General features: G+C 40.0%; 1 protein-coding gene across 1 annotated transcript in view; it reads left to right on the top strand.

The window, feature by feature from the left end:
• CACNA2D3 (calcium voltage-gated channel auxiliary subunit alpha2delta 3) overlaps positions 1–27,155 on the top strand; it is an 871,596-nt gene that overhangs the window by 392,432 nt on the left and 452,009 nt on the right. Inside the window, 1 exon segment of the mRNA XM_079115690.1 lies at positions 9,939–10,013. Within this exon segment, the coding sequence (XP_078971816.1) occupies positions 9,939–10,013 (75 nt within the window).

Genomic DNA, 27,155 nt, shown 5'->3' with positions numbered 1-27,155 from the left:
TTGTGCCTTGCTGTGGTCTGTTTGGGACATGGGGTGGTAGCAGGAGGCAATGGAGGAGGCATGGCAAAAGACACAGAATGCAGATCTACTATGGCTGTGTGTTTCCAGGCAGACTGCTGTAGTCTGAGCATCAGCTCCTCGACTGTGAAGTGGGTGCGCTCACATTGCCCTAGGGTTTGCTGTGGAGATTGTCTGAGTCGGTGTGCCTGTATCAGACTCTTTCACAGAACTCTCTGCCTGCCTCATAGGTTAGGAAAGTTGGGAGTTCTGGGAACATCACTCCCGTGGTCTACTCGGCAGATCCTCGAGCAGAGTGTGTTGTCCTAGAACCCTACGTCAGGACAGCCTCCTGCATGGCATGATGCTCACCTGTATTCTCTAGGTAGAAAGCTCAGGTGTGGAAGTACACTGAAGTCGCAGAGGAGTTGCTTGAATGCTCCGCTTACATTTCTCTTCTAATAAAAGACTCTCAGAACAAAAGGGCATCGCCATAGTGCAATAGAACGTACAGCTTCAGGTTTTTATTTTACTCTACATAGGTACTGCAGATGGAACCCAGGGGCACTCAACCACTAAGCCACAGCCCCAGCCCTTTTTATGTTTTCTTTTGAGACAGGGTCTTACAATAGGTGTTTCCGTATTTGTGGAATAAATAACAGTAGCTGCCTTCGCCAGAGTGTCCACCATGCAAAGCCCTTGTGTCCTCTGTAGCTTTTCTCATTGATTCTTTACCCAGCTGTCTGCATGGCGTGAACACAGAGGCATGAAGAAGCAGAGGTGACTGTCTCAAGGTCACACAGCCAGAAGAAGTGGCATAGCTAAGCCTTGGCTTTATGGGGTACTTGCTTCTTGTGCAGAAGTAAAGGGATTCAACTGGTCCTTATGTCCACCTTACTAGAAGTGATATGTCCCAGGCAACTGTTCCTGGGGAGGAGGTTTTCAGCTAGTGAGAACCTTGGGTTTTCTAATCAGAAATAGTGACTCTAGTTGCCAGCCTGGCAAATATGCAAATGTGGTCTGATCCCCACACATCCTGAAGCATTTACTGATAAGAAGCAGCTAATTTGAAACTATCTTTCTTATTAATCTTTAATTACTCATTACAGAAATATCAGAAATTCATGTAATAAGAAGAGTTAACTAATTACATTGGGCACCCTTTATCAGTCAGGATTTATTGTTCCGTTAACAAAACCAATCGATTGAAATAATCTATGTTAGTTCATTAAGATATACAAACAGTGTCAACTCAATAATGAAGAGAGGGTGATTAAGATAATTAAAAGTAGACATGCCAGTCATTCTCTTAACACTTAAGAATCCTTTTTTCTTGCTTTACCCCAAATTGTCCTTTAAAGAAAGAAACCCTTTGGAGGTCCCATTAACCTTCATAGTCCATCTGTTGGTTTTCAACATAAGCAATCAACTTAAGACCATTTACATAATTATTGTGACAACCGAAATATACTCTGATCTTGTACTTGAAGCCTCAATAGTAGAATCATAAATATTGTCCCCTAATGTGTAAGGAAGCCTTAGTGAATTTAGATTAGAAGGCCAAGGTCATAAAGGAACTATTAATTGATATTAACTTTTCACATCTTTCCCTTTTTAATGTAGGTAACTTAAGTTAAAAAAAAAAAAAAAAAAAATTTGTTACTGAGGTTTAAGCCCAGGGGCACTTAACCACTGAACTATATCCCGGCTCTTTTTTTTTTTTTTTTTTTTTTTTTTTTTTTTTTATTTAGGAACAGTTCTCACTAAATTGCTTAGGGTCTTGCTAAGTTGCTGAGGCTGACTTTGAACTCATGATCCTCCCTCCTATGTCAGCTGCCCCAAGCCATTTGGATTACAGGCATGTACCACCAAGACTGACCATATGTAAAAAAATTTAAACAAGTCAGAAATGGTTCTGATTTCCTTCCATTTGGCACAGCTTCTTCCAGATTTTTCTTTGTATATAAACACACATTTTTTTTTTACAAAAATTGAGTTATATATTACAGAATATGCAGCGATTTGTGTCTATACTCTTATAGCAATTAAACATATTTGAATAGCAAGGCATTCCATCACATATAGTGGGCATTGTATGATTAACAAGCCCACCTTTGCTGGACATTCTGCTGTAATGGATCTATTTTCTATTCAATACACAGATTCTTCATTGCTTGGAATGCACTGAGTGGAATGTGTGTATGTATAATTTGGTACCAGGGATTGAACTCAGGGGCACTTATTCACTGAGCTACATCCCTAGCCCTATTTTGTATTTTATTTACAGACAGGGTCTCACTGAGTTGCTTAGTGCCTCGCTTTTACTGAGGCTGGCTTTGAACTTGCGATTCTCCTGCCTCAGCCTCCTGAGCCTCTGGGATCATATCACTGCGCCTAGCCCTCTGGAATGCATATATTTTTGAGTGTGCTTTTATGGAATAAACCCTAGAAGAGACATTGCTGCATCAAAGGGTATGCCCTGAAGTTTACCAGAATGTCCGTCAGTGGTGTAATGCTTACACACTTACCAACAGTTAGAGGGTTGTAAATAAGAGTAGATTCCTACTTAGCAAGTTTCTATTTATATTCCCTCCTATTATCTCCCCCAACGCTCAGTGCCTTTCACCAGTTTTGCCTTCTATTATTTTTCTTCCCTTCTTCCTCCTGTTTCTACCATGCATATCTGCTCTTATAAAACTGTATGGGTTTCCCCTCCATCTGCTTAAAATGGTCCCCGCTTCCTGTCCAGAGCATGACCCGCTGCCCCCTGCAGGTTCTTGCAAGTGCAGGAGGATGGAATATTTGCAGTTCCATCCCAAATGCCCTGCCAATCTCTTGGAGTACATTGTTCTCGTGGGCTGGATTCCATGCACAGGAGACATTATCACTTCAGGATTCATTATACTGTCAATCTTCCCTTGCTTGCTGATAGATGTTTGAGGAGACATTTCATTGTTTTAGGATATAAAAGTAAAGACTGCAATCTAGTTTCAGTATCAGAAGCCCCTGTGTACTGTAGATGACAAAATCAAATTTGTCATTGTCATTTGGTATTCAGTGCCATAATGGAGGAGTGCAGAGGGAGATTTAAATAGCAGGAAGAGACTTTCGGTTTTACATTTTGTGAAGTTCATTGTGAAGCCCCTTTTATATATCCTGCTGAAAATCTTCTGATCCAGATCTTTCCAGAGAATAAACCTAAAAAGGATAATATTAAAAATTGTTTGAGTTTTGATGGGCAGGGTATTACAAAATCTAAGTAAAGCTATTCAACTAACTGAATTATAAAAGAATAGGTGAAATATGAGAGTGATTTTGTACAAAGTTAAAATTTCAGGTCAAATCACTGGTGCATGAAGAGATGTCTCTGACAAGAGAAAAGGCATATTTTTCTGATTCACTTTGAAGTCTAACTCCAAGCCATGCATTAAATGAACAATATTATCATAAAAATGAAGGTGCTAATTCTGATGCCAACGCTTGGAAAATGATTTTACAGAAGCCTAAGCTGTGCGTTAAATGAACACAGTATTAACTGGGCTGATATTGTGAAATCAATTGAAATGGCTCCTGCAGCCCCGCGTCTGTGCCCGAGTGGAAGAGAGAAGAGCATGATTTGTTAGTTCATTCCAGAACTTTCTGGTGCCCTGGTTTTAATTTGCAGAATTTTCTTTAGAACTGTTTCTCCAGTGCTTCGCCCGCTGTGGATTTGCCTTTTAAAGTAATCGATTCCGTATTGAAAGTATGCGGATGGTATTTTCTTTCAGTGCTCATTTGTTCTACTAATTACCTCCGGTCATGTTTCAAATTACATAAGAAGCTTTTGTAATGCAAAAGGATCCCCGCCTGCCTTGTGTTGGTGAGCATGGTGTGGGCTCATCTGCTTCATTACATAATCCCTACACATTTTCCTTCTAAAGGTTATTTAATCAAAACTGCACCAGTAACACCATAAAAATATTTAATGGCGTCCCAGTAATTTTGCATCCGTTTCTTACATTACATGAGCATGCCAACATTTTAAGGACGTGGGGCTTTTGTGGAACTTTGGATTCTCTATAAGGTACTTACTTTCTTCTTGTTTATTTATCTGTTTTTTGAAAGGAGGAGAGATTCTCATCATATTTTTTTGTCTCTGTGCCAAGTTTTTTTTTTTTTTTTTTTTTCCTGGCTTTGTTCCTTGCCTTGCCCATTAGTGATCTTCTCTCCAATTGTGGCCTTCGTTTCTTTAGTCTGATTGATTCATTCAACAAATATTGTTGAGTACTCCGTGTGAAGTGCACTGGGGTTGCCCTTATAAATGATGGAGCTGGGTTGACTGTCCCCCTGGTCCTTGGGGGTTTTGTGTGTGTGGGCACCGGGTGTGCTGCAGCCAGGAAGCAGGCCTCCAGATGCAGCGTGGCCAGTCCAGTCTCGGAGGGAGGATGGGAGGGGACAGAGAGACAGGACATGCAACCAGCTGGGAACTCAGCGATGGCCTTTTGGAAGAAGTGTTGACCAAGTGGACACTTTAAGCTCAGTGGGTATTGGGCCTGTGTGATGGGGGTAGGTCAGGGAGGGAGGCAGGAAGTAGTTAAGGACTGAGGAGGCAGGGCCATCTGCAGGTTGTAGGAACCCCATCCCCACTTCCTCTTGAAGAAGTTCCCTGTGTCTGGAGCATATTAAGGTCGGGGTGAATGTGGATGGTTGGGGGGCCATATGGGTGATGATGAATAAAATGGGACTTGAGAGTCAGGTGAAGTCTGGTCGACCACATGGAGGAAGTGGGGCATCATCTGGAGGCCATGAAAGCACATGGAGGTGTCAGCTTCAGGGTGATGTGTTAAGACCTTCCCAACAGTCTCTCCCTTCCTAGCAGAGTCTTTCTGGGTGACTGATGATCTTTTGTTCAGCCCGAAGGCTGCATGGCTTTTCACCCCTCAAGACCAGCATCTAACATTAAGCAGGGTTCAGGTTCCTCAAGAGCATCCGGAACCCAATGTCGCCTGTCCTTCACTGTCCCATTCAAAGTGTTCTGTTCAAAGTGTCCTTCGGAGGATGAAGGACATGAGCCAAGGATGATATGATCCTGCACGACTGTGGAACCTTGGTGGGAAGGTCCAGTCCAGGGACTGTGTTTTCAGGTTCTTCTCCAGAATGTTCTGGCCATTCATTTAATGAAAGTTAAAACTTGCCATTACTATTTAAGATCATCCTTAACCTCCTCACCCAGGATTTGGTTGTGGTCATAAAAGAGGAGATACAGGGACTGTTTAAAGAGATGGACAAGAGGAGAGAAAAGGAATCTGGTGATGGGTCTCTTGTGATCATGGAGTTTGATGGTTGATCTGGGGGGAGAGAGATAGTTCCCTAAAGAAGAGGGTTGGGTGATGTAGTCTAAAACCCAAGAGCATCATGGGTTTGTCTCAAACCTGTTTTTATCCCTCAGTAGACATCACAGATAAGCCCTTTTTATCACTGAAATGAAAAGAAGACAGTACCTTCAGAGGCAATGAGCATATTGATTTATTAATGAAGAAAAAGTGATTTATGATCACTCCATGATGAGGATCATGAGCAAATTTAGCCACTGTTTTACTTCCCTGGCACGTAGTAGGTGATTAGTTAATATTCAGTGAGTAAATAAAGGCATGAAGGATTCCATGGCAGTTTCCTTCCTGGGGGATTTGGAAGCAAACTCTCTGCTACAGACCTGATCCCTGGGAAGGAACCCTGTGCTGCAGGCACCCTGGGTTCCTGCCTTAGGCATTTAGACTGTCACTTGTGCCCAAAGTGTGGCAGTACTTTGTCTTCTCCTCCAGAGGAGGCCAAGGGATGTGATCCCTGTTCCCAAGAGTGGGCCACTTTGCCATCATCCATCCACCTTAGTGTTGGAGGGTATTATCTGTTGGCCTTTCTCTCTTTATATACCAGGCTCACGTATCTATATTCTCTCTTTTCTATGCACCCTGTGTGCACACTCAGTGGCTTTCTTTCTCTTCCCTACATGTGGGTCCTGTGCTGACTCTCAAATGATCTCATTTTATCCTCACTTGACACAGGGGCAGTGAGAATCCATGTTTTTCCAACACAGAAAACTAAAGTGCAAAGAGCCGAGATGCTTTGACCCTGGTCACCCGGATAGTGTGTATCAGGCAGCACCAGGGCTGGAACAGAGTCTGTCTGCCTCAGTTACTTTAGCTCAACTGTGCTACCCTTGTGTGATTCGGAAGAGGAAATCCAATAGGGCCAGGGGAACAAAGATGATGGGGGTTTAGGCCTTGTGTGTTAGGTGGCAGTTCTCAAGCTCTGCAAGTGGGAACAGAAGCTGGCGGTCTGGGCTGGACCTTCTCCAGGGCTGTCTGGGCCCTCTCCTGTCTTGCCTGCCAATAGACTCTCCCTATTTCCCAGTAATGTGCAGGAACGACTAAGCACTTTCGCAGGCAGGGGGAGAAGGTTGAGTGCTTCTTTAGGTTCAGTGGGAGGAAGTAAAAGAAAACGACAGGAGGAAAGTGCATCTAGTCAGTGAGGATGTCTATTGTGTCTTCTTCTTCCTTAGACTACTAATATCAGATTACTTAAGCAAGGATGAAAGAGCGCTGTTTATAAGGCCTTTGTGTCTTCTGGCTAGTAGGTGAGCCATCTATAGTTGCCTATTGATATAGCCATCCTGCATCAGTATTTCACCAAAGAGAAATGTGGAGGAAGATCCATCAAAATGGACAAGCCCACAGGTTTCCAAATGGAGAGCTGCTAGTGATCTGGAAGCAGCTTCACCTGCAGGGCATCCTTGGTGTCCCCTAGGGAGGGTCAGATTGATGTGCATGCTCACCAGCAGCCTCCTGGGTACAGTTGCCTGTTGCTCAGGGCTCCCTTCTACACATGGCTGAGCCCTGCTCTCTTTGCTGAAACAGACCAGATTGCTCAGCATAGCTTTATCCCGATGCAATCCAGGGAAATTAGCGAAACTGCAAGCTTCGATGATGCCACTAACAAGCTGGCTGAGGTTCAGAAGAGCAGATTCCTCCACTGTGGCCATGGTGTGCTCAGTGACAGCAAACATGGTTTTGATTACCTCCCATGTACCTCCCTGATGAGGGCAAGAACCTCTCTGCCTTCTTTACTTCTAAACCCCTTCTGCGATCCCCCATAGATACAGGCATCTGCATCAGCAAAATCCTTTCAGATCTGATGTCTCAATGGATCCCTGCCGGAGCCCCAAGGGGGTAAACAGAAAATGAATTGGCACCTTCTTAGGGATCAGAGAGGTTTAGTGACTTCCCCAAGACCATATAGTACATGGCAGGAGAAGGACTTGGACCCAAATATCCTGAGTCCCAACTCTGCAGGAGTCAACTTTGAGAGTATGTATGAGATAGGATATTGGTGAAGTTTTTAAATTTATCTGGAAAAATGGAAGAATAAAATGAGGGAGAATCAAGGAGGAAACTTCAGTGAAGAAAGTTGGGGCACTAAGGTACAGAGCTGGACAAAGGTTGCTTCAGCATGCGAGCATCTAACAAGCTTGTGTAAGGAGCCTGGAGGAAGCAATTGCAATCTTGGTACAGTGACTTCCCCCCTGGGCTTTCATTGTTTTTCTTGCCTCCTCATTTTGCTAAATGGCTGCTGCAATTTCACAATAGCATATCAAGGAGGAAAGAAGGGGCAGGGCTATATAAAAAAGTTTTCCTTTAAAGCAGGATGAAGTTTAAAAGTGCCCAGCAAACTTCCCCTGAGGTCTCATTGACTGGGATCATGTCACCTGACCACCCCTTTTGCAGATTGGTTGTGAAAGCAAGTAGCCAACAGTGGATAGCTGGTAGTGTCCAGGTTCAAATCCAAGCAGCCTGACCAACAGCCACTCAGTTGGCTGATCCTGTTGATGCTTCAGGCCTTAGGAAGGCATCCCATTAATCTGAACCAAATCAGTTAGCAAAAGAGATGGAGGAGAGGGGAAGGGCTGGTTCCTCATAATTTAGAACCTTGGAGAAGTTCTCCTTCATGTCAATCTGCACAAATGCAGGAACCTGAGATGACTTTCCATTTATTGACAAGAGTCCCACTCCCACTTCTCAGTGGCAAACTTCAGAATTGTGTAAATACATTTGATGGGGGGTGGTACTGGGGATTGAACCCAGGAGTGCTTTTAACACTGAGCTACATCCCCAGTCGTCTTATTTTTTGAAACAGTGTCTCACTAAGTTGCCTAGACTGATCTTGAACTTGAGATCCTCCTGTCTCAGCCTCTCAAGTGACTAGGAGTAAAGGTGTGCACTACTGCACTTGGCTGCATAAATACATTTTTTCATCTCTATGCTTCATCAGAGGATACTGAAGCTCTAAAATTAGATAAAAAATTTCAAGTGCATTTATATAACCAGAAACAAAGATTTAAAAGAGTGTAAAAGTCAGATGGATGGGAAAATATAGAGGCCTGAGGGCTAGAGGGGAGATGCTGGGGCTTTGAGATCCTAAGGTAAGGACCATAGGTTAGGCTACCTGGACTTGAACCTGAACTTGAACCTGGACTCCACTCCTTCCTTACTCCCTGTGTCGACCCTGTTCCTGTTGGCTTAGGAAGCCTCTGCACGTGAAGCCAATGCATCCCAGCTGCTGTTGCAATCAAGTTTGCCTCTGTTGTATCCCCAGTGATTGTCCCAAGCTCACCCTTTATTTCACTCACTCCTATTCACAACCCCACCATGATCCTTGCTGACCATAGTCTGAAAACCCAGGTTCCTTAGCCAGACCTGTGAGAGATGGTTCTGGTTTCCTTCCTCAGAGGTCTGACCTTCTTTAGCCCATAAAGTAGAAATGCTGTGATGGTCTAATTGAACAAATGGTCTGTGGACATCTCCTGTGGGCCCAGCCCTGTCTCTGCCACAGGGAACACACCAAGGGACCAGATGTAGACCCTTGGGACATAGTTTTGCCTTTTGGTGGGAGATGCAGGCAACAGGAGTATATTGGAGAGGGGTCTGACCCAGTGCCTGACCAGAGGGGGTGAGAATAAGCTGACCCAGAGGATGACCAGGGGGTGATGTCAGAGCCAGGGCTCCAGGCAGAGGGCTTTGTGGTGGAAGGTCAGAAGGAAAGGATGGGGAAGGTCAGAGGATAGGCAGGGAATTAGGGCTGGTCAGAATATGTTTCAGGAGGACTAAGGAGTAAAGATGCTGTAGTGGTCTTCAAGGGCCTAGGAAGGTTCATCTGCAGAGCAAGGAGAGGCTATGAGTGGGTTTAACAAGAGGTGACATGGCCAGATTCATCTTTTAGAAGGACCAATGTAGCTATAATGAGAGAATTAAGCTTGATTAGAGAAATGAAGATAAGAACACTTAAATTTCTTCTTCCTAGTTATGACATTTGGACACAAATAAAGGAATCATATTCTGGGGACTCAGGAGTCAAAAAGGCTGGGAAGGTAGATTGGCAAGGCAGGGTAGGGCTTATAGGTACTGTTTATAAGCAATGCCATGACCAGTGCTTTCATACCTTTCAAGAGCAACAGGAGAACACCATGACCTCTCCTTTTCTCTAGTCTGTCCCCACTGGTGTGACTCACACGTGTCCCTTGGTTCCATGAAGCCAAAGACAGGAGCTGGAGTTGTATTGGCTAGCCCTGGAATGGTCTTCTCCCACCTGCCAGTCATGCCCAAGGAACTTCTAGGACCTGGGGCTACCCTAAAAGGAGAGTTGGTTAATAGTGTACATCCTGAAACCTGCCATAGTCCAGCACGGGCTCTAGAAGTTTCTTCTTCCAATAAGCATGAAGAAATTTGTTTTGAACTACTTATTTACAATTGTCTATAGAGGTACCCCTGGGGAAAGTCATTTTATGTGAATAAATTGAACCTATGATTGTGCTGCTTTTTTTCGTGTGATTATGTGCCCTTCAATTAGTAACTAGGACCCTTTGACTCCTTAATTAAATATTTCCTCTTGGCTGTTTCTTCCCTTTGCAGTATAATGAGGAGCTTCACTACGTGGAACCTTGCCTGAACGGAACTTTGGTGCAAGCCGACAGGACCAACAAGGAGGTAGGGGCTGCTGCTGGGCAGGAGCATCAGGGACTGGCACACCCCTGTCTCCTTATTGGAAACAACAGGGATTGTTTCCAATTCATCTGGCTCAATTTTAAGTCTCTCCAATGTGGCCCTTGGAGCTCCAGGATGTGGAATATTTATTAAGAGGCACTTATAAAATGATAGGGTTAAAATAATTATGTTCAGTTCAGATCTTTGCTAGTTTTGGTACAATTGCACTGACAGGTTTGCTCTTGCTCCAGGCGCATCCTATGTATCCTTGACACCTCTGAGGACACCCTTGGAAAAAATGTGGTTCTTGCTGAGGTTTCAAAGAAAGTCAAGCTCACTTGTTATTTCCAATTGTTACACTTGCTACAGTTGATTAAGTCATCATTGGGATAACTGTTGGGGTAACTTGTCTGGATTAGGGATAAGCTTTACAAGAAGAAAGATGGTACTACCAGTATGTTCAATGTTCCAAGAATTGCCTGCTCCATAAATGTGGTGGAACAGAAGGAAGATATGTTAAAGGAGAATCTTAAAGAAATGGGATAGGAGTTTCTCTTCTCGTTAGAGCATTCTAGAAAAATTCCTAAAATATGTTTCTATAAATTCTTTTCCCCTTCAAATACCTTTAAATCTATCAGCCCCACTAAACTACCTCTACAGGGCCAACTGAATTTGGGTGGGAGATATGGTGGCAACTGCAATCTGTGAGACCACGTGGAACTCATAGCTGATATTGCCCGTATTTCTTCACTGGACTTTCCACATAGGGTTTTTCTTCCCCTTCCATGTAGGGGCTGAGGGCATTGACCAAGGTAGGCTTCGGTGGGGTACTGGGCATGTGCTGGAGAAAAACCCTGGACCAAATGCAGGATAGCATTGGTGCTACCCTAGCTGTAAGCCCTTAGTTTGGGTGTCTCCAAGGAAGTGAACAAAGGAGGATTCGGAGAAATTCATTCTAGTTGGGACACAGTGAGAGTCAACATCTGAGCTTTAATTTTGGGAGGAAAATACCAAACAATTTATTTTTAGGAGGGAGAAACAAGGGCATAGTTTTTCAAAGAACAAGTATATGGGAATGTTCATTTGTAGTTTTTTTCTAGGCTTAGGTAGAAAAAAAAAATCAGGTTTCTATAGGAACTTTTCCCTGGTTTGACCATTGTCTGGATAAGGAGTTTACCTTTTCCCCAATGTTTTAAACATTGTTTTCAAAATTAAAAAGAAAAGATGCTTAGTTGACCCAAGCCTTCTTCAGGGAGTTTCCCCAAAGAACTAAGGGCAGGGTGATATTTGGAGGTATGAAGTATTATGAATTTAAAAAATAATTGCTAGAGGAAATGGGAAGATTTTATTTAAAATTGACTTTCAGTTTATTGTTATTGTGAATTGGAGTAGTTTTGAGTGTAAAAAATAATCCAGAGTTCTGATTCTGCCAATGTAGGACAGCCATGTATCAATCAGGTCCTTCCCTTTATAACAATAAAACCCTGGGCATAATGCAAATAGAAGATGACCTATAAAGGAGCCTTGGGACTTAAAAACATGCAAGTGAGTTCCCTCATGTCCTTACTGACCTCCATACATCCTAAATAGGACATTCTAGAGACCCCCATGTGGATCAATAGCAGGCATAGTCAAAAAACAAAAACAAAGCAAAACAAAAAACAAAAACTTCCAAGTAAACCCTGTTTCCCCCAGCCAAAGGACCACAAAAATCTTTGCGACCACACCTTCCACATTCTAACCAAATATCAGTTAACAACAATAGACCGACTTTCCCTGGTTTGTGTGGGACTGAACAGGAAGTTGGTCTTTATATGTATATATACACTCAGTCCTTGTGCTTTACCTCAACAGACTAAGAAAAAAATGTTCACTAGGATCCAGAGTCCCCTAGTATATAATCCATAATGCTCAGAAATGTAAAAAGAAGAAGAAAATTGCTTATCATCCCAAGAACCAGGAAAACCAATTGTAACAGAGGCCCATATTGATGTGAATCAGATGTTGGGATTATAAAATTATTTCAAGACCAATTAGGAAATATCTTGAAACAAATGCAAATATAGAATATCTAAGCAAAGAAGTAGAAGTCATAAAATAGAGCCCAATGGATATTATTGAATGAAAAGTTCAATCACCAACACAAAAAGCTCCTGGATCAGCTCAGTAGTAGTGAAGGTGACAGTAAATAGAATCAATGAACTTCAGCAAAGATCAGTGAAAATTACCCAAACTCAACAACAGAAAGAAAATAGACTGGAACAAAATGAACAGAGTTTCAGAGACATGTGAGACAATAATGAAATAGCTAGCATGCATAATGTCAGAGTCCTAGGAGATGACAGAATGGGTCTGAGTATGAATTTAAAGATATCTTAGCTGAAAACTCCCCAAATTGGTGAAAGGCATAAATACACTTATTTAAGAGGTTAAGCAAACTCCATGTAGGATAAATCTGTGCCAACACACATCATAAATATAATTAGACAAAAAAGTCTTGAAAGTAACCAGAGAGGAAGGACACACTGTTTATATGAAACACTAATTTGAATAACAGAAGATTTGTTATATGAAATCATGATAATCAGAAGGAAGTAGCATAATATTTTTCAAGTTCCAAAAGAAAAGAATGATCAATCCAGGTTTCTGTGCCAGTGACTATATCTGCCACTGAATAATAACAAATTCAAAAGTTAATAACATGTTAACTAAAGAATCAATTCATTCTTTGCTGTTATTCAAATTAATTCTTTAAATCTCCTTCAGGAATGAAAGAGAATTAAAGACACCTTCAAACCAAGGAAAACTATGAGAATTTGTTGCCTACAAATTGACCCTTAAGAAATGTCTAAAGTAAGTTTTTGAAACAGAAAGAAAGTAACAGAAGAAAGCTTGGAACTTCAGAAAGAATAAGAAAAAAAAAAAACAAGGATACATATAATAGAATATTCTAAGTCTCAGGAGATTCTTGAATCAGATTTGATGGTTGAAGTAACAGTCATAACACTGGTGTGGAGCCAAGGTCTAGTGGGGAAATACTTCAGACAGTTCTATTTTAAAAGGGTGGGGATAAAGGGAACAAAAAAGAAGTAAGGTTTTTACATGTACCTGGACATGGGAAATGCTGACACCAGTAGGCTATGGTAAATTACATTTATATTGTAATACCTAGAGCACCCACAAGAAGACTATATAAGGAGGTCTGTCTATCTAAATACTAACTCATAGGAAGGTCAGAAAAGAGAAACCGAGGAATGAGAAACAGAATGAACAGGAAGAAGGAGGATTTAAACTTTAATACGTCATTAATTACCTTAAATGTGAATAGCCTAATTTTACTAATGAAAAGACAGAGTGCATGAGATTGGATCAGTGTTGCAGATAAAACACAAACAAATAAACATGATCCCGTCATACGCTGACTGCAAGAAACTCACTTGAGATACAATGACATAGTATGTTGAAGGTAAAAGGATGGGAAAAATATACCATATAAACATTATTTTTTTTTTTAAAGTAGGAGTAGTTATGTTTATTTCAGAGCAAAGAGATTTGCTTCAGGTGAAGAGGAGCATTCCATAACGATAAGGGAATCGATTCCATAGAAAAACATAAAAAACCTAAATGTGCTTGAACCAAAATACAGAGTTGCAAAATACGGGAAGCAAAACTAATAGAGTTGAGGGTAGAAATGGACACACGTGTGATAACATTGGTGACTTGTGAATTCCACAACAAGCATTTGGTAAACTACCAAAAAGAAAGTCAGCAAGGATATAGAAGATCTGAACACCATCAACAAATAAGATCCAATGACATTTAAAAGTACACCTCACTCAATAGTAGCAGAACACACATTCCTTTCAAGCTCCCATGGAATTAATCAAGACAAGAAATATCCTGGATCATAATACAAACCTCAAAAACTTAAAATATTTGAAATTATACAGTGTATCTTTTCTAAAAAATAATAAAATCAAACTAAAAATCCATAACAAATACAGTAGAAAACTCCCTAAACACTTAGAAATTAAACAACAAATTACTAAATAATCCAAGAGTCAAAGAGGAAGTTTAAAAAGTATACAACTAAATGATATGCAGAAGCCAATTCACAATAAGGGAGGTGGAAGATAGGGAAGAATAGAGTTACTTTATATTAGGTAGAGGGGAGTGAAGGAAGGGGAAAGGGTATGGGGGAAGGAAGGATAGTAGAGTGAAAGAGACATTATTACCTCATGTACATGTATGACTGCATGATCGATGTGATCCTGCAATATGCATAATCAGAAAAATGAGAGATTACACTCCATTTATGTATGATCTATCAAAATGTATAAATGCATTCTACTCTCATGTACAACTAATTAGAACAAATAAATTAAAAATTTTAAAAATTAATAATTAAAAAAACTGAATGATAACAAGACTATATATCAAAAATTGTGGAGCAAACCTATAGTAGTGTTGAGGGATAAGTTCATAGCACTAAATGCATAATTAAAAAGAAAAAGAGGGGCTGTGGATATAGGTCAGTGGTAGAGCACTTGCCTAGCATGTGTGAGGTACTGGGTTCGATTCTCAGCATCACATAAAAATAAATAAATAAAACAAATATTAAGAAAAAATAAAAAGTTTCTCAAATAATCTAAGTTCCTACCTCAAGAAATTAGGAAAGGGAGAGCAAAATAAAACCAAGGCAAGCAGAAGGAATGTTATAATAAAGAGCAGAAATCAATTAAATTCAAACAGAAAAATGGTAGAGAAAATATCAATAACTCCAAAAACTGCTCCCTAAAAAATCAATTCATCAAACTGATAAACCTCAAATAAAACTGACCAAAATAAAAAGAAAACAATATGAGAAACGAGACAAGGAATATCAATACAGTTTGACATCCAGGAACAAGATAATAAGGGGATATTATAAACAACTTTACATTCATGAATTCAGTAATTTAGAAGAAATGAACCATTTCTTCAAAGACCACAAGCTACTAAAATCAAACCAAGATGAAAGAGATAAATGAAATAGTTTTATAACTATTAAAATCATCTTAAACCCCCACAGAAAAAATTTTCTAGGCCCAGATTGTATCACAGGAGATTTCTACCAAACATTTAAAAAAAAATTAATACCAGTCTTACACAAGGTCTTCCAGGAAAATAGAAGAGGAGGGAACTCCCCCCACATCTTTTTATGAGGCTAATGTTTTTCTGATAAAACCAAAGTCACTACAGAAAAAGAAAACTACTGAGCAATATTCTTCATGAACTTACATGCAACAATCACTAACAGAATTTTAGCACATGAAATCCTACAGTGCACATAAAGAATAATTCAACATCACCAGTAGGGCTTATTCCAGATATGCAAGGCCAGTTTAACATCAGTGTCAAATCAATCAATCAATGTAATGAACCATATCATCAGGCTAAAGATGAAAAATTATATGTTCATATCATTTGATTCAGAAAAAAATTATCAATTTCAGGAAGTTACTGTCCATTCCTAGTTTGCTTAGAGTTTTTTTTTTTTTAATCATGAATGCATGAATATGTGTTATAATTTTTATTAAATTTTTTCTGTAGACGTAGACAGGAGTATTCTAAAATTGCCATAGAAAGGTACAGACCCTAGAAAGTAAAATTATCTTGGAAAAAGAAGAATAAAGAAGTTTAAAGTACACTCAATGATAAGGACTATTATAGGATAAATGTAGCCAAGTGAGTGTGCATTGGTGGAGGAATATATGCATAGATCAATGGAATAGAATAGAGAATACAGACCCAGCATCCACACAAATATGCCCAATAGATTTTTGATGAAGGTGCAAAAACAATTCAAGGGAGTAAGTATTTCCTTTCCAACAAAGGGCACCGGAGCAATTGAACATCCACAAGTGAAAACAGAATGACAAAAAATAAAACAAAAATAATTAACCTTGATCTAAACCTTAGAATTTGAACAAAATTTAACTAAAATGGATCAGAGACTTAAATATAACGTGTGTGTGTGTGTGTGTGTGTGTGTGTGTGTGTGTGTGTGTGTATGTATTCAACTATGATACTCTGGAACAAAGAAACAAAGGAGAAAATCTTCAGGGTCTAGTGCTAGGCAAAGAATGCTTAGGCCTGACACCAAATCTGCAATCCCTAAGAGGAAAATTTGAAAAAAAAAAAAAATTCTTTAAAAAATTTAAACAAAACTTTTGGCATGTGAAACACTGTGCTACTAGAAGGAAAAGACAAGCCACAGATTGGGGCAAAATATCTGCAAACCACATATCTGGCAAAGAACAAATTTAGAATATAGAAGCTAGCTTCAAAACTCAACCCTAAAAATAAACAATCCAATTGGAAAATGTACAAAATCTATGAAGAAAGATTTTACCAAAGAGGATATGCTGATGGCAATTAAGTACACGAGAAGATATTCAACGTCTCTAGGGATATGCAAATTCAAACCACCATGAAGTATCACTACACACCTAACAGAATGACTGTTAGGTTAGGATATGAAAAGAATAAAAAAGCAAACAGCAGTTGCTGGCGGAAATGTAAAATGGACAGCCATTCTGGAAAATAGTCTGGCCATTTCTTACAAAATTATGCAATTGTCATGTGACTCAACAATTGCAATCTTGGGGATTTTTTTTTTTTTTTTTTTTTTTTTTTTGGTATTGGGTATTGAACTCAGGAGCATTCAACCACTGAGCCACATTCCCAGCCCTACTTTGTATTTTGTTTAGAGACAGGATCTCACTGAGTTGCTTAGCACCTCACTCTTGCTGAGACTGGCTTTGAACTTGCAATCTTCCTGCCTCCCAAATCACCAACAATCTTGGGTATTTATCTCAGAGAAACTAAAACTTACTGGTAAATTTGTGAACATTTATTTTCAATGTTTTGTGGATCTTCTATTGAAATGAAAGGAAAAAAAAATTTCAACTAGAATCATCTTCCAGATTCCTACATATGCAAATATTCATAGCAGTTTTATCATAATAGCCCCCCAAAACCTAGAAACAATGGGTGAATGGTTAGACAAATTGTGTTATACCCGTACCATGGAATGTGACTTACCAATGTAGAAAACAACAAACTATTGATACATCCCTCCTTGAATGAATCTTTGGGGAGTTTTATGAGTGAAAAAAAGCCAATCCTAAAATATGCTGTATGATTCCATTCATACAACTTTTTTTGAATGACAATTATAGAAATAGAGTACAGATTAGTGGTTGCTGGGGTTGGGGGAAAGGGTAAGGATGGGTCAGTGTGGCTATAAAAGGTCAACTGTTTTGTACCTTGACTGAATCAATGTTGATACCCTGGTTGGGACATTGTACTGTAGTTTGCGACATGCCATTAGAAAATACCACATAAAGTCTATGTGGCATCTCTCTTCAATTATTTCTTGCAACTACACGTGAATCTAGAATTACTTCCAAATATAAAGTACAATTAAAAAATAATCGGAAGTATATGAGGAACTCTTTAAAGGAGATGATATCAAATTAAAGTGAATAGTTATGTCATACGTGTTAGTTATAATTTAAAAGTGCTGATTGTATTTTGCTTTCCAATGGCAACAAGTTTCTATGTTCTGACCTGTGGGTATCTTTATTTGGAGAAAAAGCTCAGAAGACAAAGCACTTATTTTTCTTTGATGTCTCAGAGCCATTTTAAAATAAAGGCGAACTCCATTGGTTAATTTGAACTAATTTCCATTTTTATCATCAATTTGGTGGTAGGGAATATACATTCAGCACTCACTCAATGGAACATGACAGAGACTATGGAATTCATAAAAAGCAAAATTCAAATTTACATATGCTCTCCTAACTGCAGATTCCTGGTGGAGAAGACCATACCTACGGCCTCAGACCTGATGTCAGGAGTTGTCCCTCTTCCCAGGTGTCTTTCCTATGTGTTTTCCATGAATTCTGGTTCTGCTAGGGCAGGTGCCTCATTGCATGAAGGGTATCAATGCCTGTCCAGCTGTCTGTGCCTGTACTTAGGAGGCAGGTCTGTATTGGCAACCTACCTGGTTTCTAGAAGGAAAAGACTATGAACCCAGGCTAGGGCCTGTGAGTTAGATGGTCCATAGGAGCACCAGTGAATGGCCAAATAGATGAACCATCTGGGAGAGGTTGAAAAAAAATTTTTTTTTTCTTTCATTTCAGTAAAAGATCCACAAAACATTGAAAATGAAAGCATGAAACCCATTACATTTTAATACAATCAAGATAATTTGAATAAGATTGTGGGTGAAATTATCTGGTTTCAGGGTTGCCAGTCTTCTCTGGTCTATTTCTGGGCAATTACCCTGCATGACAATTTTGAGGCCACTTTTTTGCATTCTTTGTGTGATGGGGACGGAGGATTATTAAATTCTGTAGAAATTGGTCTAGAACTGACCGTGTGACTGTAAGCACTAGCCTTCCATCCTCTGCGTTAAGTAATTTTGATTAGAATGTGCCAAATCCTTCAGGATGTTTTGCTCCTTAATCAAAACTTGAATGTGTGTCCTGACGTGTTCTAATGACAATCCCTATCAAAGATTCTTTCCTCCCATACTTTCTATCTTATGACAGGTGGCCACTGTGTGGATTTTTTTTCCCCAGTTACTGAAGGGGCAGATCTGGGATGATTATGTCGTATACCTTTGGAAAGTGACAGCCAACTCAGGTGACCCCTGAAAGTTTGGAACTAGGGTCACATTAATTAAAGCAGCATTCTATAAAATTCATTTTCAAAATATGGAAGGGGAGTGAGAGACTAAATGGTGAGACTAAAAATGGTGTTCTTGTTCAATTTGGGTTGTGCTGGGTCAGTTTCCTATGACTTTGCTTGAAATGGCCCACAGCATCTCCTCCCTGGACAAAGGATCCTTAGGGTCTATGAAGTTTTTGGCTTTGTCTTTCAAAGATATTGTTTACTGTCTGGAGAGAATTTTGCTTTGCTGTTTTATATACCAAACAACTGACTTTTTTTTTTTTTTTTTCTTTAAGGAAAAAAGAAACCATGACAAATTGGGTGAGCCTGGGGTTCAAATATAGAATCCAAATGAGTAAACTCTCATTGTAATCTACTTCAGACCTTCTGAACCAGTCATCAGACCTTAAAGTGAACCTCCTGTGGTCTCTCTGTGGGGAGCAGAATGGGGAGGAGAGAGGAAAGAGAGTGATATAGTTTTTCTCTGGTTTTATAATGAAGTTGTTCTGAAATCCACTGAATTTCATGGCTCTGTTTAGGATTCTTTTGCAAATATTTGTTGCCAACCCTACGGTTCTTAGAGACCCATGTAACTCTCATCTTCCTTGATAGTTTTGATCTTTTCTTGTGAGACCAGGAGTTGCGGAAGCTCATAAAAGTACATTAGGGTTGCTGGATTTTCCCAGTACTGTTTCTGTCAGCCTGAGTTTTGTCAGAGGAGGCAACCTAGATTCTAAAAGGTCTGCCTGGAATATCCTGCAGGACATACCAGTAAACATTTCCTGCTCCAACTACAGGGGAGAAAAAGTTTGTAGTGGGAACAAACACTAACTCACTTTATTCAATTTAAAACTAATAAATGGTAGTAAGAATTGCATTGCTTTTTAAATGTTGTGTGTTAGAAATAAATTCCATAGGGAAAAATTAGGAAAAATCAAAATAAATTCTAGATCTTAAGTAATTTAAATAATTAGCATAGTAAAGCTCTAAGCAGAAATAAAATAAGTGATGTGCATGTGTGCGTGTACGTACACATATATACATCTTTATCTCCATGAAAGGGTAACAATGGTGAATAATTATGTTAGGATGAATCTAAATTGCAATTAGTATTCTTTGTAGTTTCTAGTTTGATTTCTTTCATATAGAAGGAAATAAAAAAGAAGGGGAGAGGAAGAGAAAGAGGAGGGAGGGAATGAAAGTGAGAAATTCATGAGGTATACCTGATGTATTTCTGCATTGTTAGAATATTTGCACTGAGCCTAAAATACAATTACAGTGTGAAATAAAATATTGAATAATTAGTTTCCTATTACTGAAATTAAAACAAATATTTAAAATAAACTATTTCTTATTTTCACTTTAAAAAAATGAAATAGATACACATGTCAGTAGAATTTATTTTGACATATTATACATATGTAGAATATAACTTCCCATTCTTGGGTTTTACCTGATGTGGAGTTGCACTGGTTGTGTATTCATATATGATCAGAGGTAAGTTAAGTCCAATTCATTCCACTGTCTTTCCGATTTTCATCCCTCCTCCCTTCCCTTCCTTCCCCTTTGTCTAATCCCAATAAGCTTCTATTCTTCCCTCCCCAAAGCCCTTAGTGTGTGTTAGCATCCACATATCAGAGAGGGCATTTGGTCTTTGGTTTGGGGGGATTGGCTTATTTCACTTAGCAAGATAGTCTCTAGTTCCATCCATTAGCTGGCAAATGCCATAATAAAAAACTATTTTTGTAGGACTGTAAACACAAACCAATCTTTGTGATCATGAGGATGTCCTTTCTGCTATTTCCCAGACAGGTTTTTCCATTTGCAAACTGGTTAATTTCTGCTTAAAAGGAGTAAGAGATATGGTCACATTTTAAATCCATCTTCATCCACTGGCTTATATTAATTAAAGTGCTGCTACTTTATAGTGATTCAATGACCCACAATGCAAAATATTTCCTAATTCATGCACCATTGTTTTGTTGAGTTAAAGTTATCAAAATAATTGTTTGGGGAACTGTTTCTATGGGAGAAGTGTCCCAGAAACTGTTCACTTATTGCCTTCTTTATATTGTATAATCTATTTATACTCATTTGATAAATTTCACTTTTTGGACCATAGCCAAGCTACTATTGGAGATCTAGATTAGCCAGTATGTGCCAATGTATAGTTTGTATTAAAACCATCAATATGGTGCAGGTTGTTTTTTTTTTTTTTTTTTTTTTTAAGTTTCCAGTTCACTTTAGTGTGGCAAGTGTGAATTTCTTGTCTGAGTCTAGACTAGATGTCAGCAAACTTTTTTGTTGAAAGTCAGGTAGTAAATACTTTAGACTTGTGGGCCATGAAGACTCTGCTGTAACTACTCAATTTTATAACTATAACATTACAGTAGCCATAGGCTGCATGTCAATGAATGAACATGGCTACATTCCAATAAAACTTTATTCACAAAAACAGGCAGTGGGCCAAAAATGGCCCATGAGCCATAGTTTGCCAATCATTGCTCCAGACTGCAGAAAAGACTAGAAGTCTTACTAAATAAGGAATTTACATTAGCCTCTGGTTAATATCTTTCAGAAAAGTGCACATAAAAATCAGTATTTGAGAGAATGAGTAGATTGGGTAATATTCCTTCATTCTTTTAACTCTTGGCAAATGAAAGTTTGGGTTGTATTTTGACCTTGAATTTGAATTTCTATCTGTAATAAATTTACCATATAATTGATTTCTGATTTCTCTGTTCATCTGTATTTAACTGGCAGGCCTGAAGACATGGATATATATATATATATATATATATACCCATGTATGTATGTATGTGTGTGTATATATATATATATATATATATATATACATGGATATATATATATATATATAGTCAATAGAAGTAGATATGAGAAATGATGTCAGTAATAAATATAGCATTTTACAATTGAGAAAACATCTCTTGATTTGATGCTCATGATTACCAGTATTATTTGTAACTTATACATTGAAGTCCTAGCCTCAGATATGTTTGTTTTGTCAACTGATCAACAGATGAATGGATACATGAGATGCTTAAATGATTATGCAGGTAAAAATAATCAGTAAGTGCTGAACCACATCCCTAACACTCATCTTAAGATTCCAAATACCATCCTATTGGTTTCACCCTTTGAGCAACAGTGTTTTCTTTCTGACACAGTTCAATCCTCTTTCAGCCTTCTAAAGTCATGCCACATCAAATAAAGCTGAATTCAGATTTGTTAAAAGAGTAATATTTAAATGCAACATGATGGGAGTGTTTATGTGATAAGGTGTCGTTATACAACCTTACTAGAACCATGATTATTTATATGAAGCATAAAGTGAAGAATAATATAGAAGTTTGATCATCATTTATTTGCGCTTGCGTGGGAATCTATAGCATTTTTTTTTTTTATCTTGGACTTCTCCAGGTCTGCACATGGACAAATCTGCTGCGAGTTCTCTCCCCCACCATCCTCTCTGTATGTGTGTGTGGTTGTGGATGTGGGTGGGTGTCTGTCCTCCTTGGTTCTACCTACTACTTGGCAAGAGAGGAGGCTCATCAAACAAAAATTTACATTTAATTGCCTGGCTGTGATCTGATGTACTCTTGCCATTTTCCCTGGTTCCGAGCCAGGGAACATGATGGAGACTGCCTCTGGTCCCTGTGCTTCCAGTGACCATGCTTTGATTTGTCCTGTGACAGCTGCTTGCCCGAACTCTACCTTATCATCTAGTCAAATGCACAAACTGCCCTCTTCCCAGGGTATCTACTCTGTCTTAATGTCTCCATGGCAGTGGCATGTGGGGTAGCACTGATGGAATTGATCAAAACTTGAGACTCTAGGGAGTAGTTATGTTCCCAGAGATACTCATATTCCTTATAAATGCTGACACCTTCTTTACCCAGAGCTCATGCTGCTATTCACTGCCTGGACTGAAATATGGGATCAGAGCTATTAACTCTAGATGGGGCCCTTGAACTCTCCCTCAGTGAGGGGTTACTCTTACCTGATACACAATTTTAACTGATTTGGCTATTAACTATGATGGAAGAGCAACTTGGTGGAAAGGAAGGGACAAAAAGATAACATCTTTTTGATAAAGGAGATATTTTTTCAGCACTGTCATCCCAAGAATGGTGCCTTCATTTACCAGATGCCCAAAACCTAAACATGCATGGCATCCTGGGTCTCTCCCACGGTGTCCAAGTCCCACTGATTCTTCCGCCCCATGGTCTCTGATCTCTCCCCACATTTCAGCTCCAGCTGCCCCCTCTCCATTTCCCATCATGGTTGCCTTTCCCTGTGTCTCTGGAGAATTGACCTTCCGCCAGAGATGCCTACGTTCCTGACCTCCAGGTAGATAGCACTGACTACATAGGTGAGTGAATAGATAAAGGAATCTTGGGCTTCTCATCCTGCTATGCTTCAAAATGATCTTGAAGATCAAAGGAAGATGAAGAGGCAGGCAAGCTAAAAGCTGAAAGAATGGGGACTGGTAGCCTGATGTTCAAGTTTGGGAGAGGAAAAAAACTGTTTAGATAAAATCGCCAAGAAAACTCAGCGCCCTAGAGCATGAGTTTCTAGGATTTTGATTTAAGTTATAGTGACATATGTGTGTCCCATTGGAGTTACAGTTCAGCCTGACAATTTTGAGTCTTTAGGGTGAATTTAAAAAAAAAAATTTAAATTTTATTTGTTCTAATTAGTTGTATATGACAGTAGAATGCATTTATACATTTTGATAAAGCATACATAAATGGTGTAATCTCTCATTTTTCTGATTGTACATGTTGTAGGATCACATTGGTCATGTAGTCATATATGTTCATGAGGTAATAATGTCTGTTTTACTCTACTGTCCTTCCTACCCCCATACCTCTTCCCCTTCCTTCACTCCCCTCTACCTAATATAAAGTAACTCTCTTCTTCCCTATCCCTACCGACCCCCCCAATCATGAATTAGCTTTCACATTATCAGAGAAAACATTCAGCCTTTGGTTTTTTGGGTTTGACATTTCACTTAGCATGATATTCTCTAACTCCATCCATTTACCAGCAAATGCCAAAATTTCATTCTTCTTCAAAGCTGGATAAAGAAAATGTGGTGTATATGTATATGTGTATGTTTATATATATATATATATATATATATATATATATATATATCTATATCTCCATTCATCTGTGGAAGGGCATCTAGTTTGGTTCCATAGTTTGGCTATTATGAATTGTGCTGTTATAAACATTGATGCAGCTGCGTCACTGTAGTATGTTGATTTTAAGTCCTTTGGATATAAACCAAGGAGGTGGGATAGCTGGGTCAAATGGTGATTCCATTGCAAGTTTTCTGAGGAATCTCCATACTGCTTTCCATAATGGTTGCACAAATTTGCATTTTTAGGGTGAATTTAAATTCCCATCGGTAGGCCCTATTTTTGAAAGAGGAGGCAAGTAATTTCAGAAGTGGAAGTGCCTCTGGGCTGCGATCAGGCTAGTGTACCTTGGAGTCTTGGTTATCATGAGCACCTGTGAGACAGTGGCAAGTCACTCTGAGCCTCAGCGAACCTTTCTCATCCACAGGATGAGCATCTGTATACCTCACCTTTATATATCCATCACACAGGGGTTCTGGGGAGTCATGAGATAACAGCTTTAGAAGTGTTTTTTCCCAGCTCCCTGCAACTTAATGAATTCCAGGATCAGTTATGTACCTAAGTCATAATGATTAGTAGTGCCTTCATAAAAGGTATTTCCACCCCAAATGGCTAACATATAGAAAATATAAAGGGCAAGCTGCAGTTTCCCAGACAAGCACTTCCTAGGGCATTCCTCACAGGGAGACGAGACCTCCTGCATCTAGTTTTCACGTGTATACATCAACTCATCTACCTTTTGACAGATTCAATGGAAACATCCTTTCTACTAGGCTACATGTACTGTTCATGGTGTCCCAAATACTTAACTGAGGATAAAGTGGATTTTTACCTTAGAATGTGACACAGAAATAGCTCAGCACTTTGATTCACACACATGAGCTTGACCATCAGTAAACATACCCACCTCTAAGCAGAATGTGGCTACTTAATGCATAGCACCCAGCCCCCTCCATAGGTCACTCCAGAGACTTGTAGCAGAATACTGGCTGCCATTGTGGCTGGGAAAGTCTGGGTTTTAGTGGTCAGCATCCAATGTCAGGAACTCTGATCTTGGATGTTACTTTTATGGCAGTCGTCACTGATATGAAGGCATGAAAGAAAGTGCAAATGACCAGAGGTGCCCCCTGGGCGTTTTAAAATCTGCCCCATGGAGTTAACTTTGCAGGTGCAACTGCCTTGGCTGTTCTATTTATAACTGTCTAGAACATTGCAGATGCAATGAAGATAACCAGAGTACAGGCATGCCACCCCCTTGTGCTTGGGGTGCAGCTCCTTACTTTCCGGAGCCTCTTCTTATCTCTCCTTTTATTTGTTCATCACAGACTCTGTGGGAGAGGAAATCAGACCCTTGGAGCTCATATTTGATAATGGATGGAATGAATCCAGGGTGACTTTCTCAGAATACAAAGCTATTAAGAGGAACTTTATGAAGTAGCCATTTTTGTAGATCACAGTATGGTCAAACGTCAGCAATTTCATGGAAGGGCAGCCTGCTAGTTCAGGGTTTCTATTTGATGCTGCTGCGATGGCCACTCCCTTTTGTGGGAGGTGATCTCAGGTGTAACACAATTTGAGTGATTGTGCTGTGGGTTCCATTGGTAGGGAACTGCATGTGAGTGTCCGTGAATCTCTGTTTTTCCTTCCTGGTGCTTCAAGTAAATAAAGGAACTTGTTAATAAGAAAAAAAGAAGCTGGCAGCCCAAACAATGGGCTTTCATATGCAGATTATTCCATTAATGCTGGAAAACAACCTTGTGGCCTGTCTTCTAATTTGATAATTATTTCTGCAGAATTAAGCCTGTTGCCAGTCTTGATTGAAGTGAACTCTGAGAAATCACTGAAGCTTTTAGTGCTGCGTGATTTCACTCTGTGCTTATCCGCAGGTCTGGGTCTGGGTGCTGGTTCATCCCCCCCATCTCGGCCCCCCAGTCACATGGCAGAGCCTGTGGGTAGGAGGGGCACTGCCAGGGTGTCTGCCTCAACTGTGATCGCTGAACCTGGGGAAGACTGTCCAGATGCCAGGCACAGACTCTGCTCGACTGGCCAGGGGCCCTGGCCATGGAAGCCAGATGGCGTACTCTTATGCTTGGCCCCCAAATGGTCAGTTACTTAGCTGCCTGAAACATGTCAGGATCAGAAGTTGATCCTGAAAGCATTTCCCAGGAAGGAGCTGTTGTCTTGCCAAAAGGGTGCCAGTGATGCTGCCTGTCACCTCCTGGGTTAGGGCAGTGGGACAAATGGCTTGCCTGGGTAAAGGTTTAAAAATAATGGAAGGGACCGCCTGGGGAGTTTGCTTTCTCGCTCCCAAACCCTCCAAGTGTCCCTGGCTCTGTGTTTGGGGCAGGTTGCTTATTCAGGAGCCTCTTCTCCACTAAACATGCCCGCTGTACAAACAGAAGGTATTTCCACTTGTGTAGCTGCCTTTCTTATCTTTAGAGAGAAATGTTCTTCTGTTGGTAATACTTAAAAGATTTGTGGGAAGTCTAGCAGCTTTCTCGGGTATTTGCTTCAAACTCTTGCTGGGTCGAGCTGGATTGACCTCATTTAACAGCCAGCTGGGTCTTGAAGGGGAGCATCCTGCACACATCAGCACACCCTGGGTGGAGCTGATTTCTCATTATCATTCCACCGCGGGGGTCAGAAGCCCAGAACCTGGCTTTTCCTCAAGGACCAGTTTTGGGATCTGCCAACTGCGGAGTAACCAAGATGACGTGGTGTGCTGTGAGGCACCCAGGGAGCCAACTTATGAATCCAGCCTCCTGCCGTCCTTGTTTTTGGCTTCTCTTCCCCCCCCCCCCCCCCCCCACAGTTGTGATGTGCCTCCTGCGCTTTGGCTTCATTGTGTGTACATCTAATGAGCCATGAGTGGAAGCTGTGGGTCTTTGATGGAGCAGTTCCCCAAGTACAGCCTGAACCCAAAGACTAGAGCTTCCCTGTCATTATACTCCCTGAACCAGAGCTTCATCTCCCTGCCTGGAGTTTTTTTCACTTCTGATGTACTTTCATTGAAATCCTTTTTTGTTTTGTTTTGTTTTGTTTTTGGTGTGTGTCATCTGGATCATATGTCCAAAGTCTTGCACAAGGAATTGCGTGATCCTGAGTGATTGGCCAAGACCACACTCTTTCCACATTTTCACCGTGGATGTGTCGTGCTGCCTGAGACTTAGGTACATTTGATTATATGCATTTGGACTTGAGCATTATCTGAATTCCCATTTTAATCAACAAAGTAGTAGATGACTGAAACTTGCCT

The sequence above is a fragment of the Sciurus vulgaris genome (assembly GCF_902686455.1).
Source record: "Sciurus vulgaris genome assembly, chromosome: 16".
NCBI classification, from domain to species: domain Eukaryota; kingdom Metazoa; phylum Chordata; class Mammalia; order Rodentia; family Sciuridae; genus Sciurus; species Sciurus vulgaris.
This window is presented reverse-complemented; position numbering and strand designations above follow the sequence as displayed.